The sequence below is a fragment of the Eulemur rufifrons genome, chromosome 20 (genome assembly GCF_041146395.1).
Source record: "Eulemur rufifrons isolate Redbay chromosome 20, OSU_ERuf_1, whole genome shotgun sequence".
Classification (NCBI taxonomy): domain Eukaryota; kingdom Metazoa; phylum Chordata; class Mammalia; order Primates; family Lemuridae; genus Eulemur; species Eulemur rufifrons.
The window spans coordinates 49,415,996-49,434,587 of NC_091002.1; the positions used below are offsets into that span (position 1 = coordinate 49,415,996).

General features: G+C 31.5%; 1 protein-coding gene across 1 annotated transcript in view; it reads right to left on the bottom strand.

The window, feature by feature from the left end:
- SYCP2 (synaptonemal complex protein 2) overlaps positions 1–18,592 on the bottom strand; it is a 58,896-nt gene that overhangs the window by 39,534 nt on the left and 770 nt on the right. The window contains exons 2-13 of the mRNA XM_069495973.1: positions 17,959–18,102; positions 15,330–15,458; positions 14,076–14,180; positions 13,675–13,699; positions 11,453–11,538; positions 10,729–10,814; positions 10,427–10,461; positions 9,457–9,599; positions 9,321–9,373; positions 7,818–7,863; positions 7,182–7,277; positions 5,883–5,943 (exon numbers count right to left, since the gene is read on the bottom strand). Coding sequence (XP_069352074.1) covers positions 5,883–5,943; positions 7,182–7,277; positions 7,818–7,863; positions 9,321–9,373; positions 9,457–9,599; positions 10,427–10,461; positions 10,729–10,814; positions 11,453–11,538; positions 13,675–13,699; positions 14,076–14,180; positions 15,330–15,458; positions 17,959–18,102 — 1,009 coding nt within the window. The remainder of the gene's footprint in view (positions 1–5,882; positions 5,944–7,181; positions 7,278–7,817; positions 7,864–9,320; positions 9,374–9,456; positions 9,600–10,426; positions 10,462–10,728; positions 10,815–11,452; positions 11,539–13,674; positions 13,700–14,075; positions 14,181–15,329; positions 15,459–17,958; positions 18,103–18,592) is intronic.

The window sequence follows — 18,592 nt, forward strand, 5'->3', positions numbered from 1 at the left end:
ATACTTTTGGGCCAGAGGAAAACATCCTGAAGGAGAAAGACCACATAGGATAGGCAAATTTATCTCTGCATCTGCCCTAAGGGACAAATGTCCCTAGAGGTTATAAAGTGTTCTGATTCTTCTGAGGCTTGCCCAAAAGAAAATGTTTTATTTGCTTTTGTTAAGTATAGGGTCATGAAAATTCCACAGCAATGCCCTTTGAAGGTATCAAGAATTATTCATTGCTTGAAGGTAGTGGTGACACAGTTTCAAACTCAAAGAGTGATAGCAGTTAAAAAAAAGTCATGTGAATTCAACAGTAATAAGTTTTCAGGTTTCAGAGATGAAAATTTAGGTGGCTTTAAAGATGGTAATGTTTCCTGTTATAATGATGAAGACTAAAACATTTATAATCTTCATGGATATTTTTGCTGATTGGTATATCCCTCTGATACACATTTGATTTTTATTCTTGCAGCCTGCTGTGAACTTATATTAAATGCAATGTTTGCTTTCGCTGCTTGTATGTACATAGTATTAGAGTTACTTTAAATTTATTATTTTGCTGAATGCTTTGTGCCTATCTGTACAAAACTTTGTCTACATATGTTGTGAATATCCACATATAAATCTGTTAATATTTGTTATATCTTATTGATTGCTTTGTTGAAGTTTCTGGTATTTGCTGACTGCCTGGACTATATCATGGCTTCCTTTGCTTTTTAATTAGTTAGCAATATTACTGAGATACCAAAAAACCTCCTGTTTTGTTGCTTGCTATAATATCCAAGTGCTTATGGATATCAACATATCAAGATTTTATACCGTATCTAGATACTTCCATGGGATTCCAGTATACTATACTTATGTAGCTATTATATGCTTTCTTATATAAAACCATTTAAAAAAACCTTTTAATCCATACTTAAAGAACTTAAATTTTTATAAAAGCATCCTCATAAAATGAGTTACATATTGGCAAATGTATCTGGAAAACTAAGCTTTAAGTTGTATCATTAAATATATGAAAATAACTTTTCATCCAATTAAATGAACCTAGATTTAGTGAGATGCAAAAGACAACTTTATCAGGAAGTGATGGCAATGATTAACATGAATCACTTCAAGTTAAGGAAACATAAAACAAAGGGAGAGAAAAGAGATTTACAAGATATTAAGGGGCAGAAATGAATGAACATGGAAAGTGATTAATTAGGGGAGAGAAAAAAGGCAGGAATGGCTTCTATATTTTGGGAACCTGACAGATTATTATCCCATTTGTCAAGATAGAAATAGAGGAGGTGCTCTCTTTAAGGTATGGTTTCAGATATGGGTTTTAGATATTTGTGAAAATATCCAAGTGGAATGGCGTTATTCACACTTGCATCTAGGGCTAAGCTGAGAAATTTTTTTTTTAATGAATTAAAAAAATAAAGTGTGGTCAACAGTGACAAATGTGGGACAAGGGTCAATATAAGGACTGAAGTGAGTGCACTGATTTTAATTGTTTATTATAAAAGAGTTAATTGTTATCTTGATATCTCAAATTTCAGTGGAGTAAGGATATAAAACACAACGTAATAAGAACAAGAATGAATAGGAGAAAAGGATTAGTAAAAACTGTTCCTTCAAACTGTCTATGAAAGAAAAAAGATAGCTAAAGGAAGACATAGGATCCAAGTAGGCTTTTGGTTTTAAGATGTAGACAATTTGAGCCCATTTATCTGCTTAGAGAAAAGAGCTATTGAGAGAGAGGAAGAAGACAAAAGAAACATGAATTGATGGAACAAAGACCTAGAGAATTTGAATGAAGAACTCATAAATTAGCCTTCAACAAGAGAAGACATCTCTTCCATTTACAAGGAGAGATAAATGAGGATACAGATGCAAAAATGTTTGGAGATGGAGGATCTGAAGGTCCAAAATTAATAGGCATTCTCACCTGAAAAAATCATGTTTTTCTGAATTATCACAGTGAAAGAAAAAAGCAAGGCTCTTAAGGATGGTTATAAAAATTTAAAATAGCTGCTGTTAGAGAACTGGATAGGGGAAGTGACCATGGACATGGAATAAATGCCAAGTAGCAGTGAGAGAGACTCCAAAGTTGGAAGTTGGAGACTTCCACTTCTGGGTAAAATGTAGTATATTGTGGCAGGCCAATATCCTGCTTAAAAAAAGAAAAGAAAGAAACAGAAAAAAATCAGAATTAAAAAATCATATGTTTAAAGGTGTCAGAGAGCTGTGGAAGTAACAACATCTCTGGCCTTTTTTTCTCTAGGGGCATTTGCCAATTTTGGGTGTAGGCTTAGGAAGAGAATATCTGCTGGAATAAAGACAAACCAGCAAGTATTGAGTGATCAATAGGGCCTGAAGAAACAAATATGAAACTTAGAGGCTTTAAAGGCATGACTCATTTTCTCTGCTTTCTTGGGCAGCACAAGGAGCTGCATTAAAGCTTCTAAAAGGCAGAGTTAACTCTCTAATAGTCTCAAGGGCTTAGTCTGACAGGCATACCAGCCTCAGGCATATACTCAGTTTTCCCCTCCAAACATCTGCCAGAGTTTGGGCTGAGTGGAGTGAGAGGCTGGAGAGCTGGGCTGGAATCCTGTAAAAGGCAGAACTGTATCTTTCACAGCCTCTTGGGATCAGAAGACAGAAACCTAACAGGTTCATAACAGACTGGAATGATCACACCTGAGGAACAGAGGAAACCAAGACAGAAAGTCTACTAAAACTAGAACTAAACATGAATCAGCATCCATGATTGCATTTAAATGATCAGTTCTTTATCCTTTCTGTCTAAGAAGACAGAAAGAAGAAACATCCTCTGGTGGAAGACCATCTGGAAGCCTCTATAGTTCTTTATATGGATTGTCTATCATAAAATTACTCGACATGCAGAGAGACAATATATTACTGACCAAGAGAGGAAAACAGACCTTAGAATAACACCTACAGATGATTCAGATATTATGATTAGTAAACATGAAGTAGGCTTTAAAATAACCATAACATGCTAAAGAAAATAAGAACAAAGTAGGGGGAAATGAATTATTTTAGTCAATAATTCCATGAAATCTGTTATAAAAAATTTAAAAGCTAGAGAGAATATATGAAAAACTGTCACTATGAAATATTTCATGGTGAGAAAAATGAATGCCCCCCCCAACATCAGGGAGTAGGCAAAAATTCTGCTGTCATAATTACTATTAACATTATAACTGAAGGTTCTAGCTAGTGCAATACAGCAAGAAGGTAGGACTGACCATGGCAAGAATGTAGAACAACTGAAACTCTTAAACACTGATAGTGAAAATGTACAATAGTAAAATTACTTTAGACAACATTTTAGAAGTTTCTTCCGAAGGTAAATATATACCATGGTCTGACCCAACCACTGCAGACCTCAGTATTTACCCAAGAGAAATAAAAGCATATATTCACACAGGTAAGTAGCTATACATGAATATTTACAGTTTTATAACAGCTAAAAACTGGGAACATTCCAAATGCCCATCAACAGGTGAATGGGTAAATAAATTGAAGGATATTCATACAATAGAATACCACCCAGAAATAAAAAGAATAAACTATTAATGCATGCAAGATGGTTAAATCTAAAAAAAAAAAGTGTTCTAAAAGAAAGTAGCCTAACCAAAACTATATACTATATGATTCCATTTATATCAATTCTAGAAAATGTAAATATATCCATGGTAAAGAAAACATCAGTGATTGCCTGGGGGTAGAGTAGGTGGAATAGCAGAAGGGATAGATTAAAAGGAGCATAAAGAACTTTTTGGGGTGATAGATACGTTTATTAACTTGATAGCCATGATGGTTTCATGTATGTGTCTGTGTCTGTGTATATATGCGTGTGTATACATATATATATATAAATAAAGGTGAAGACTCATCAATTTCCTCAACCTGATTAACTATAAAAAACCTTCAGCTAACATCATGCTTATGGTAAAATTATGAATGTTTTTCCATAAGCCAAGGCAGAAAGTAGGCAAAGATGTCTACTTTTATTACTTCTATTCAATTTTGTATTGGAGGTTCTATCCACTGCAATAAAGTAAAAAAAGGAAGGGAGGAAGGAAGAAAAGGAGAGACGGAGTGCATAAGGATCAGAAAGGAAAAAGTAAAACTATATCTCTGTTTGAAGATCACGTGAATGATTGCCCAGAATACCCTCAGGAATCCACACTACAACTATTAAAACTGAACAGTATACTTGGCAAGGGTGTAAGATACAAGGAAAATACGCAAAAAAAAAAAATCAGTTGTATTTTATACACACCAGTAGACAATATTTGGAAATAAAGTTAAATACCAATTCTATTTACACTCATAAAGACTAAATACTTGGAGATAAATTCATCAAAAGATGTGCAATACAGGTAAATTACAAATAATCTCTAAGCAAACATATCCAGTAAAAACCAAAGCAAGCCAGACAGAGAAGACTGGAATAAATAATCCTTCAATATAAAGACATAGATGTACATCCACAAGAAACAGCAGCAAACAGGGAACCATGACCTACAAAACATTGAGAGAAATCAAAGGCCTAAACAAATGGAGACAGACACCAGGTTTATAGACTGAAATAGTTACTATTGCTAACATGTTACTTCTCCCCATTCAGATCTACAATCTCAATCATAATTCCAACAGGCTTTTTGAAGCAATTGACAAACCAATTCTAAAATTTATATGAAAGTTCAAAAGGCCTAGAATATCCAAAACAATCTTAAAGAACTCACAATGTTGGAAGACTTATACTAGCCAACTTCAAGACTAATCATAAGTTTACAATAATCAAAACAGTGTGGTACTGGAATAAAAATGGTAAGTAGATCAATGAGTCAATTAGGGAACCAAGAAATAGACCTGCTCTTACAGAGTTATACAATTTTCAACAAAGGAACCAAAGAAATACGGTTGAGAAATGAACGCCTTTTCAGCAATAATCCTTAAATAACTGCATGTCTGCATATAAAATGAACCTCTAATCCCTGTATCACACCAAAATCAAATATTAGTTTGATATGGATAATTATAAGCATAAAAGCTAAAATTATAAAGTTTTTATAAAAAAATAAAAGAACATCTTTGTGACTTAGGAGGAGGCAAAAAGTTCTTAGGTCACAGAGAGCAATAACCATAAAAATTATTAAAGTAGATTTCAAATTTTAAAATTTCTTCTCACCAAAGACACCATTAAGAAAATAAGCAAAATACAGACTGGGAGAAAATACAGAACACGTATCTATCTGTCAAAAGATTGGTAACCAGGATACGTATGCACTCCTAAAACTGAAAAGAAAGACTATCCAATAAAAAAATGGACAAAAATATTTAAACAAATACTGTACAAAGGAAAATATAAAAATGGCCAATAAGCATGTGAAAAAGTGCTCAATATCACCTGTCATTAGGAAAATGCAAATAAACACCATAATGAAATATATGACATGTCTATTGAGATGATTAAAATATGTCTTAATATCTGATTTTGCTTACAGTTCCGGTCTGCTAACTTATATGATTTTGTCCAACATTGTTATGCAATTCCAGTTATAGGAGTGGAGAAAACAGATGTTTGGATTTAAACAAATGGGATGGAAGGGCAAGAGCCTTGAACATATTGCCCAGAGAGTGGTCAAACTCATTGATCATGGGTTCTAGACTAGATAGGGAAGGAAATAAGTATGGGAGAGAGCTGGGAAATTTCAGGGGGAAACTCAGGGTCAAGGAATTTGATGCATTTATTAAGTGAACATCTGAAAATGTTGATTTTTCCTTCACTAGTCCATTTTGTTATCCCAGAGAGGATACAACTTCTATTTCACATAACAATCAAGAAGACAATTATAAAAAAACAAGTTTAATACCTTCAATGCTGTATATTTGTACTTTTTCCTCAGGCACAGTAACTGCTTCCCACTGATGATCCTTAAATTTAAAAACAGGTTTTGGCCATAAATAAATAATAATTTATTCATGATTTAAAGCCTCTTTTAGCACCAATTTTTATGTTATTCAAACTATAAAGGTTTATTTAAACCAAATATCACTAAGTAACCAATTTATATAACACTTGCTCCATAAACTACATATTATACATGTCACATTTAATCTACTTATTTACTCTTCGAAGGAAATGATGGTGTTGACAGTTTCCTATTCTTAGCCAAAACAAGAATGACTATCCATTAATATTTATTAGAAGATATCCTTTTTGAAAATGTTACCAAATCCTTGTTTTTCCTTTGAAATATTTTATGAAATCCTACTCATTCCTCAATTCCCACTAGTACCTATTCCATGTCCTGTAACCACAATACTCATAGATTGTCCTTTTATCAAGCATTGAATGCACATGAATAATAACCTAAAATGTTTCCCTTCTAAGTACTTTCATTAAAAAGTTGTATAACTGAATAAAATGGTATTGAATTTATGAAGTTATAGTAGAAACTAGATACCATTCCTAAAAAATGGGACCCTAAAAAGCTTTCCCCAAAGCTTTGAGCAGCTCATATTTCTGTGTGTAAAAAACTTTTTCCCTTGAGGAATATGCCAGCTGTCATACTTCACCTCTAGCGATTGTTACAATCTATCAACTTCAAAATGACTCTTCCTCATATACTGAGGCATCTGGGTTCACTGCCTTCCTTTTTAATAGTATATACACATAATGGAAATTTTCAAACAGATTAAAGTAGAAATCATAGTATAGCAAACTCTTACCCAGCTTCAACAGTAACCCACATGTTGTGACAATCTTATTTCATTATAGTTAAGACTATTTGTCATTATCTGTTAATGTTATCTTTAAAGAGTGGCTCATGATGTGAATTAATTATTGCCTTTTCTAAAGTCAATTCATTTTCTTCATGTGAATATATAATTTTATCTGCCATTAATTAACAAGTAATTTATTTATGAAAAGTTTATGTTAAAAAATTAGTATTAAAATTTAGCATTGTTTTGTTATAATTAAACATCAGAAATAATTTTCATTTCTAATTAACTTAGGTTACCATGCTAATTAAAACTACTAGAACACTGAAATCTATTAAAAGAATGGCTAGAAAAAAATATACAAAGAAATCCACATTCTTAAAGTGAATTTAAAAATTTTATATATACATATACACATAGATTAATACTGAGGGAATAAAGCTTACATCATTATCTCCAGCAATGTAGAATGATAGAGTCTGGCTTCCAAGATTAAAATCAATCCAAAATTCCTCAAGTTTTTCATCTGATGGTATTTGCAGCTAATAAAATAAACATAAAACTAATATATACTAATGCTTTGAAAAGTAACAGAAAATTAAGTTACATCTGTGGCTAAATCTTTTTTAAAGGAAAAATTATAGCTAGAAGATGAGGGAAGAACAGACAAGTATAACATTTAGATAAATTTAGAAACAATCAAAAGAAATGCTACTTTAATATTTTACACAAAATTGGCTAACTACAAGAAATCACAAATATTCCAAGTGATAATAAATAAAAATGTAAGTTTGAACATATTTATAAATAATTAATAAGGGGATCGATTAAGGAAACTGGACAAAATTTGGATAACCACAGCCTTTATACTTCAGTTATTCTTAGCTATGTATGGATAGGCAGTTTCATAAAATTTCTCCTGGTGTCACTGTCAGATACAGCACACCAGAGGCAGCTGTATTTGTGATCTATTCATGGCTATTTTTAACGTTCTTATCACAATTTTTAACTCATTAATTTACTTAATCCTTGCATTAAAATCCATCCAATAACTAAAATAACGTGCTAAATTTAAAACTTACCTCATATTTATCAAGAAATGCTGATAAACAAGGAAATGTAAAGACCCTGAAATAAAGTAGTTTGAGAAAAAATTAATAAGCCTTCACAGCATAATCTTGTCCAGCCATAGAAATTATGCCTAGAATCAAAAGGAAATCAGGTAATGGTAATAAAAGTTTGAATAAAATATTACAATCTTTCATACTTCTTTAAAATAAGTGTTTAATGGAAATTTGTTTATATAGAGAAAAGCCTATTACTTTAAGGATACTACTCAACCTACTATTTTGACTAAGATGCACCAAATTTTTTTGTGTGCTGTCAAATATGAGCAGAGATTCCTAACTGAGTTTATACTATTAATACAACTGAAGTTCCTGTAGTACTTAGGTAGGAAAAGGAGATGGTAAGTGAATAATTCTGTTAATAGAAACAGCTAAATTCATAGAATGCTTTCTTGGTCAGATACTGTTTTGAATACTTAGAATACTATGATCTCATTTAATCTTTACACCAAACCTGTGAGGTTGGTACTGTTACTGAACATCTAAGGAAACTGGGGCATGTAAGGTTAAATAATTTGCTCGATGTTAGAACAGGAAGAAGGGAACCTATCATTCAAACCCAGGCACTATGACTCCCTGCACTTAATCCTCACCCTATCTTTCATTTCCTTAGTAAGTAAATGTGAACTCATTCATCCAATAAATGTGTTATGAACATCTATAAGGTGACAAGCATTGCAAATACTCTGTTGTTATGTCATTTAATACATTAACTGCCATGACAGTTGCATTTCACTCACTCTAGTTTTGACCCCCGGGCTGCGTGAAGCACATATAAACTCATCTTGTTGATGTTCTTATTGTTACAATATTGACAATTTAATTCTAAAAACATGGATTAAATAAATAGAAGTCAATTAATTTCACTTTTCCATTTATGTTTACCTTTAAATTACACTCAAAGTTTTTATTCTATTTTCATAATAAAACACTGTGGCCCCAAGGAAAATTTTCTATTTCTTTTGTGGGACAATGTGTTAAAAAACTGATAAAAATTTATATTATGTATCCTTTATTCAGAAAGATCATACTTATAGTATGTTAATTACAAAGAAAGATGACTTGTTATATATTTTCATTTCAGTATGTGTATGAAGGAGGCAATTCAAGTAATATATGTGTCTAGATTTTTATTTCTCCTCAAACACTAACAATGTATATGCAACTGAGAAATACAGAAAATCAATTTTGCATAAAGTTATTAATATGAATTAAATAAAAATGAACTTTTTCCTCTAAAAAGTACAAAGCAAAACAAGGCCAGTGAAAGATTATTTCAGACACCAGTGCAGTAATTTACTAAATGATGTTATGTATGACATTGTTTTAAAGTAAATATCCATGCACATTTTACACTCCAACGTAATAAAGTTAAATTTACAAAGACCCAACATTGGGTGCTCCCTCTTGAGCTCAATTTCTTTGTCAGTAAATGGTTGTATACTGCATTAAGCTTACCTTCTCTTGTCTCCAAGCATACCATTTACAAGGTTGAGAAATAACCTGCAATCCTGTTTTTAAAAAGAGAGAAAAGACTTCTTAAAATCACAATTTTTTTTAAAGTTAACCAATTTGTTATTTTTATATTACTTACTGTTTCAAATTCAGAGTCTTTAATTCCTTTAAATGCATTAGCAATAAAATCCATTGAAAACCACTGACATGCCAGTTCTTGTCTTTGTTTTTCTGTGGTCATTCTACATAAAGCTTCTACGATGCCTACCTGTAAGTCATAATCTATAAAAAAAATTGTTAATGTTTGATTTGAAATTATGAAAAATAAGTTCATAAAAGTTCATATGTTTTATAAGGCATCAGAATAAGAAAAATATTAGTGTAATTTATTAATCTTTTGCTATTTTCTTCATATGGATTAGAAATATCTCATTACAGGAATTAAGGCAGCCACATAACAAGTTTACTAATAGAAGAAAAAAGTGAAATTATAAAAAAAAATTAAACAAAACTTTTAAATATTCAAAGACACTGCCATTTCATTATCATTGGAGTTATAAAATGCAAAATAACTTATACAGTAGTTTGTAAATCACAGAATCTTTGTTTTCCTTTTGTGCAACATGGTATTTATAGTCATCCCAGAGTATTATAAACCATGGTTTATTCTATATGTAAATCACATCATCAAAATTTGTTCATAGGAAACAGAAATTTCAAGTCCTTTTAGTAAATACATTGTTTAAAAACAAGTCTATCAATCCCAAGAATATTAGACCTCCTAATCTCATAAAATACCATTCGAGAAATTTCTTAGCACAAGTAATTCAGATCTTTTGGAAAATTGAGTTATTATTCATAAATCTACCATTAATCACAAATTATGTTTATCTAACTCCTATTGTCATGATAAATTTATTAAATTTGTCCCAATGGTATTTTTAAATTTTTAAGTAATTTTAAAATTGCTTGATTGTACATAGTTTATAATTCCCTCACATCATCTTACATTACAGTGAAAATATCACTTTGATTAAAAGGATATTATATACTAGTCAAGATTATTTATACATTTGGAATAATTTCAAATTTTGGAAAGACATACTTACCTCCAGCATCTAAAATCCTTTCTCCCATACTACTCCTGTGAATTAAAATAACAGATTTTATACTGGACTAATATCAATGAAATAGAAAGTCCTTATGTTTGGGAGAAAAAAATCCTCACTAAAATTTACAATTGGCTACTATCTCTGACTACTGCAGAAATTACATACATATATTAAATTATATTAAAAAAACTACAACAGTTTACCATCTTCAATCATTAATGCAAACTCCTGTTGCCTTATAAGACATTCTTTAAATTCTTGACTTGAACTAATAAAAGAAATATAGTACAAATTATTACATGAGAATTAACATTTCTTGGTTACAGAGAATTTTCCTGGCATCTTGAGGCATTTTGTCCAGCATAGCATTCATTTTTTTTAGAGTCTAGAAAAGAAAAAGAGATAATGCATTAACTTTACATTCAGCCAAAATGAAGTATTTACAGAAATATTCTAGGTACGTAAAGTTAGAAGGCCAATATTTTCTTAGTCACTGCATTTTATTTCAGGAATGGAGTGGAGGAAAGAATATAAAGTATAAAATAGTGAATAAAAACAACATAAACCACAGAATATCAAAAGTAGAATGTAACATGATTCCTATACTTAAAGTATTTATACATTTTTTTTAATATGACATGTTTATTATTATTCTATTGTAAGATGTAAGGAAGCCAAAAAATGATACCTAATTTTTGCTATTACAGTATATACATGTAAACACATACACTAATACAGATTATTTTTAGCATTTAAATACTTAATCACTAATATATGGATAGTATAATTTATTTTCATTCAATTATATATCTATATAAACCCATATGGTCATAAAATTTCAATAAATATTTAGGAAATATGTTCATTATGTCAGACAATGAATTGTTAAGACAACAGAAATATAATCCAAGATAAGTAATTTAGTCCAAGATAAAATTATTTTTCTATTTGAGAAATTGCTATCAAACTTTCTTCACTTTCTCATTTTTAGGTTTTAAAAGATAATCAAGCAAATGACTTTACCTCTTGCTGAATACAAATATTCACTCTTGAGTCAATAACCAGGGCACAAATGCGAGGTATGAAACTTTCCACTACTTGTTTTCTGCCTGAATAAAAGTGTTAAATTATTGATAAATGTTCATTTTAAATCCTTTTAAATGTCAGTCTTTTCTTATATAAGTTAATGAAAAGGATACACTAGTGCATTTCAGAAGAAGACCCTCCCTCTGGCCTGGGCATGAGGAAACATGAAAATTAAATACTAGTTCTGTCATTAACTAGCTATGTGGCCTTGAAAAAACAAAAAAACACACTCAACAGATGTGACTGATCTTAATGCTGTCAAGGGAATAATTCCAGATCCAGCTTATTTCACATAAATAAAGAAGTTTTGTTTTTTAGATGAAGTAAATACAGCTCAAAAGTGGAAATTTCTATTTTGAGACTTTTACAAAAACTGGCCTAATTTTAAGTCATACCTCAAAAATTGTTACAGACCCATAAAGACCATTAACATATCTTGATCTTGTGAAGCTCTAGATGATTTGAGCTACTTTTAAATTAACCCATTTTCAAAATATGAGGCTTTATAAATGCTAAATATATTCGTAGGAATTTGCTACATGCCATTTCATAGTACAAGTTTTAAATATAACTTTAAATAGAAATACTGCAACAGCAGATATACAACATTCCAAAGTGACTACATTGAAAGGAAAAAAAACTCAGATGGAAAGATACAATGATTACTTTAAAAAAAAAAAATCAGTTGAATCACTTTACAATTGCTGGTACTTTAGGACTGTTTTCTCCCTAAAAACTTAAGAATTTAGACTAAATTATTATGTTAATTGCAAAAAATAAAATAAAAAAATCAATGAAAAGGTAGCATTAGCCATTATTTAAATCAATGACAATTCTTTTAAAAACATTTTGGCTTTGAAGGAAGCACACAGTTTTATTTACAAACAATTCACCAGCCTCAATTACCAGTCCTAGGTAAGTTTTCTTCCAACCAACATAGAGATAAAAGAACTTGAATCTGATCGCTTGGCACAAATCACTTGCCAGCCACAAGTGAAAGGATTAGTAACATGTTCTGTATTTTCAGTTTTCCACTGAAAATTTTATTCTATTAGATCAAGGGTTGGCAATCTATGGCCCACAAACTAAATCCAACTAATTGACTGTTTTTGTATGTCTATATTTTTGGACCTTGATGTAAATGCAAAGGAAATTTCCATATTTCAAAATCCATTTGATCATGCAATTCAGGAGCTTCTACATAACTTTCAATTGAAAGTGATTAATCTGCAATGCAATGACATTCTAAAAGGCAAATGTTAACATAATACTATTAAGGCATCCCAAGTGATGAACATGCTCAATTAAAATCATGCTCATGAACTGACAGCAGTATTTGACATTATCTGCATACCAAGACATTTTCTAATGTAATATACATAAAATCTCATTACAAATAAGCATTAACAAATGAACACATGCAATCAACTTTGAAAACAGGGAACACTAACTTTGAACTCTATGTGAAATGTTATCTTCTCAAAAGGAATACTATTTTCCTCATTAGATCTGTATTTCAAAAATTTGTACTCAATTATTGTATTTTTTTCTTTTCTTTTTTTTTTTTTTGAGATAGAATCTCACTCTATTGCCCAGGCTAGTGCCGTGGCATGGCGCCAAGCTCACAGCAACCTCAAACTCCTGGGCTTAAGCAATCCTTCTGCCTCAGCCTCCCAAGTAGCTGGGACTACAGGCATGCGCCACCATGCCCAGCTAATTTTTTTCTATATATATTTTTAGCTGTCCAGATCATTTCTTTCTATTTTTAGTAGAGACGGGGTCTCGCTCTTGCTCAGGATGGTCTCGAACTTGTGACCTCGAGGGATCCTCCCACCTCAGCCTCCCAGAGTGCTAGGATTACAGGCATGAGCCATCGCACCCCACACCTCAATTATTATATTTCAATTGCATCAACAAAACTTTTGTAGAAATGTGTTTTCTTTCTTTTTATGTAAGTCCCTACAAATTAATATTCTCAATTATTTTTCTCTTATAGTACAAAGTCTAAAATATTTACTGTCAGCCCTTTACAGAAAAAGTTTATTGATCCTTAAATTAGATAGAGTTCCTAATATTAGGACAATACTATAGGAATTGCAAAATTGTACTAAAACTCTAAGAGCAATTTATTGTTCCAACATATAAAATTTGTATTATACCTTCATCATTGACATCATGTATGACCTGAAAAAAAGTAAATAACACACTTTAATTTATACTTTATTATCTTCTATTATAAACCATTACAAACAGTATTAAAATGACAGTGGGCGGGACATGGGCAATATATAACCTGAACTTTTGTACCCCCATAATAAACTGAAATAAATAATAAAAAAATAAAATAAAATGATAGATTACATTTTAACTCATAGCATAATTATTTATTCTCTATTAACTAACCATTTAATTATATTAACCAGGATAAATATTTTATACCATCTGAACAGACTCACTAATCAATCTGTTAGTCACTTTTACACTCGGGGAATAGAGAACACAAATTGTTTTCTAAATAAACACATGCTTTATGACATCAGCTAATCAATGAGATTTTTACCATCAAAAGATCGAATAAGTCTTCTATCATATTTATAACAGCTTCATCTTTTGAATTTCTTCGACTTAGAATAATCTCCTTGGATTTTTCAAACCAGGCAACCATGTATAAAAAAGGAATTAACATTAGTTACTTTTATTCCATTTTCATAATTTATTTATCTATCTTTATATCAACATTAAACCTAAGAATAAAGAAACATGAAAAATAAAAATTCCAGTATTGTATCAAAATAACTATATGCTTTTAAACATCTTCCTTCCTTTTGTTTTTTCATTGTTGTTAACTCATTATATTTTCCCAATGTTTAAGATGGGAATAGATGAAGTTAACCTTAATTCTAGGTAAGAACCTATTTCCCCCTTCAAATGCCTAATTCAGGTACATTTATGACAATAGATGAAAATAAATTACCACCACAATTTACAATATTTGTGTATCATTATTATTTGAAAAGTTATAGTATTATTTTATCTTAATCAATTCAGACATTGAGTACATACTACATCCCAGGTACTGATCTAGGTGCTGGTTATACAGCAGCGAACAAAACAGACAAAAATGAATATCCTACAGTCCAGCATGGGACACAGATAATAAATACAAAAACAAAGTTAGATAGTAATTAGGAAGAGTTAAAGAGAAAATAAATCAAGTAAAACCTCTAGGGAACCTAATGACATTAAACTCACATGATTATCAAGATGCCTGTGTAAAGAGTTTTCTTGTGACCTTTATATTTGTAAAATACACCACAAATTATAACAAATTTTCTTTTCAAAGTTTTTATATAAAGTTCCCAAATTTATTTTTTAGCAGTTTAGACCATTTCTTTTTTTTTTTTTTTTTTTTTTTGGAGACAGAGTCTCACTCTGTTGCCCAGGCTAGAGTGAGTGCCGTGGCGTCAGCCTCGCTCACAGCAACCTCAAACTTTTGAGCTCAAGCGATCCTCCTGTCTCAGCCTCCTGAGTAGCTGGGACTACAGGCATGCACCACCATGCCCAGCTAATTTTTTTAATATATATTTTTAGCTGTCCATATCATTTCTTTCTATTTTTTTTAGTAGAGATGGGGTCTCGCTCTTGCTCAGGCTGGTCTCGAACTCCTGAGCTCAAACGATCCGCCCACCTCGGCCTCCCAGAGTGCTAGGATTACAGGCGTGAGCCACCGTGCCCGGCCCCATTTCTTATTTTATTAGAAAGTATATTTTATCATGTTTCCTTCACCTGAATATGTAACATATTCTATACTTATCTTTTGGACTAGTCCTTGTTTTATCATAGTTAAAAGTCCAGCTTGCCCCGATACCCTGATATTTTTGCCACATCTTCCAACAGAAACCAAAATGGTTGAAACAGTTTGGATATTCTTTTTATTAAGTTCCTGAAATGAAAAGTATATATTTAAAATTTTGCAAACACAAAATACTATGAAATAGGCATTGGGCTAGGTATACGTATTTCTAATCTTCACAAATCCTGAAAGGTAGCCATTACCCATCATCTCCAAATTGCAAAGGATGAAAGTGTAGTTCAAAAGAGCAACCTCCCCAATGCCACCCAGCCAATGAAGGAAAACTCAGGACAAAAATTAATATCTGTATAAATTTAAGAAAACTTATACTATGATGCAACGAATCAGTTACCTTCCATTCTAAAAAGCTCCATGTATTTAATAGATCCAAAAAATTTTTAAACAATCTTAGATTCATAATAAACCTCAAATATGGAGATTATCAATAATCACCTTTTCTCATGTATGAAAATGCCCTAGATATGATAAATCAAATCCAAGGTTTTGGTAGATTTTTTGTTTGAGAGCATCTAGCATTGTCTATGTAACATCAAGAATATGCTGATAGGGTTTTTGTTTGTTTTGTTTAATTATTATGGGTACATAATAGTTGTGTATCTTTATAGGGCACATGTGATGTTTTGATACAGGCATATAATGTGAATTAATCAAATCAGGGTAATTAGGGTATCCATCGCCTCAGACATTTATCATTCCTTTGTGTTAGAAACATCCCTATTCCACTCTTTTAATTAAAGTATACCCTAACTTATTATTGATTATAGTCTATTTTGTGCTATCAAATATTTTCAGTCTATTTAACTATATTTTTCCCCATTAACCATCCCCACTTTATCCCACCTTCCTGCTACGCTTCCCAGCCTCTGGTAACCATCATTCTATTGTCTCCATAAGATCAATTGTTTTTAATATTTAGCTCCCACATATGCATGAGAAAATGTGAGATTTGCCTGTGTTTGTCTTACTTAACATAATGTTCTCCAGTTACGTCTATGTTGTTGCAAATGGCAGAGTTTCATTCTTTTTGTGGCTATATTATACTTCATTGCGCACATGTACCACAATTTCTTTATCCATTCATCTGTTGGACAGGTGGATTCCAAATCTTGGCTACTGTGAATAGTGCTATAATAAACATGGGACTTCAGGTATCTTTTTGATATACTGCTTTCCCCTCCTTTGGATATATACCTAGCAGCAAGATTGCTAGGTCATATGGTAGTTCTATTTTCAGTTTTTGAGAAACCTCCATCCTGTTCTCCATAGTGGCTGCACTAATTTACATTCCCACCAACAGTGTACTAGCATTCCCCTTTCTCCACATCCTCATCAGCATTCATTACTGCTGTCTTTTTCATAAAAGCCATTTTAACTGGGGTGAGATGATATCTCATTGTAGTTTTCATTTGCATTTCTGATGACTAATGACGTTGAGCATCTTTCATATACCTGTTGGCCATTTGTATGTCTTCTTTTGGGAAAGGATTATTCAGATCCTTTGCCTATTTTTATTTAGAGTATTTCTTCCTATTGAGTAGTTGGAGCCCCTTATGTATTCTAGTTATTAGTCCTTCATCAGATAGGTAGTGTGCAAATATTTCTGTCCTTCTTGGGTTGTCTCTTCTATTGTTGATTGTTTCCTTTGCTGTGCAGAAGCTTTTTAGCTTGCTGTGATCCCATTTGTCCAATTTTGCTTTGGTCGTCTGTGCTTTGGGGGTATTACTCAAGAAATCATTGCCCAGACTAATGTCCTGAAATGCTTCAATGTTTTCTTTTAGTGGTTTCATAGTTCCAGATCTTAGATTTAAGTCTTTAATGCATTTTGATTTGATTTGTGCATATGGTGAGAGATAAGGGTCTAGTTTCATTCTTCTGCATGTGGATACCCAGTTTTTCCAGCTCAATTTACTGAAGAGACTGTACTTTCCCCACTGTATGTTCTTGGCCCCTTTGTTGAAGATAAGTTCATTATAGTTGTGTGGATTTACTTCTGGGTTCTCTATTCTGTTCCATTGGTCTATATTGTCTGGATTTATACTAGTACCACACTGTTTTGATTAGTATGGCTCTGTAGTATAATTTGAAGTCAGGTGATGTAATTTCTCCAGTTTTGTTGTTTTGTTTTGTTTTTTTTGTTTTTTTTTTTTTTTTTTTTTGCTCAGGATGGCTTTTGGCTATTCTGGGTCTTTTCTGGTTCCATATAAATTTTAATATTATTTTTTATATTTCTGTGAAGAATGTCATTGCTAGGTTTTTTAAAAAATATAGATCAAGTTGTTTAAACTTCAAACAGATAAACTATTTTTTCCCAGTTTAGGCAATGGTAATCCTATGTAAACCAACTTTTTGCACATTATATTTGGGAAACAACATTCTAATATGTTCAGACTCCTCAAACAAAAAAAAAAAATTAAGCAAATGGTGAAATAAGAATGAATTACATACAGGTAAAATTATAAATTAGCTTGCCCAAGCCTTTCTATTTATTTTTTTTCTGATGGAGTACTTTTTCCTAGAAAAATAGAGTTCAATGTAATAATTTTAATAGCCAATCAGCAAAAATATTTACCCTGCATATAAGGTCATCCAACTTGTAGAAAAACTGTTTGCTGCATTTAATCTTCACATCTTCACAAACAGCAATTTGTAAAAGTGTTCTCAAAGGTTTAAAATCATTTTTTCTTAAAGCATCATCGAGGCATTTTTCCAACTGCTAGAGAAATATAGTTAATGGCACATATATTGAATCAAAACCAGAATTAATCATCTTATGCAATCTAGTAATTTGAAAATGGTTTTCACATGAAAACTCTCAAATGAGTTCATAAAATATCAATTCACTTACTTAAAAATCCCTGCCCATTATTAAATTTGGAGTAACTGAGTTAGAGATTAACGCATTAACTACCATGTGAGTTGTATTTAACTCAAGCTAGTTTTGAGCCGGAGCCTTGTGAAGCAAAACCCTGTAGTTGGTTTGTGAAAATCTTCCTTGTTCATGTTCTTATTGCTACAATTAATATTGACAATTTAATTCTAAAAATGTAGATTGCATTGCATATGACTCATGCACAGAAAACAATAAAAACAACAAATTATTAAGGATCATTTTGTTTTAACAAAACACCATGGCCCCAAGGAAAAAAATTTTTTTCTAGTGTGGTAGTCAATGTGTTAGGCCTCTTTGATAATATCAATATGAA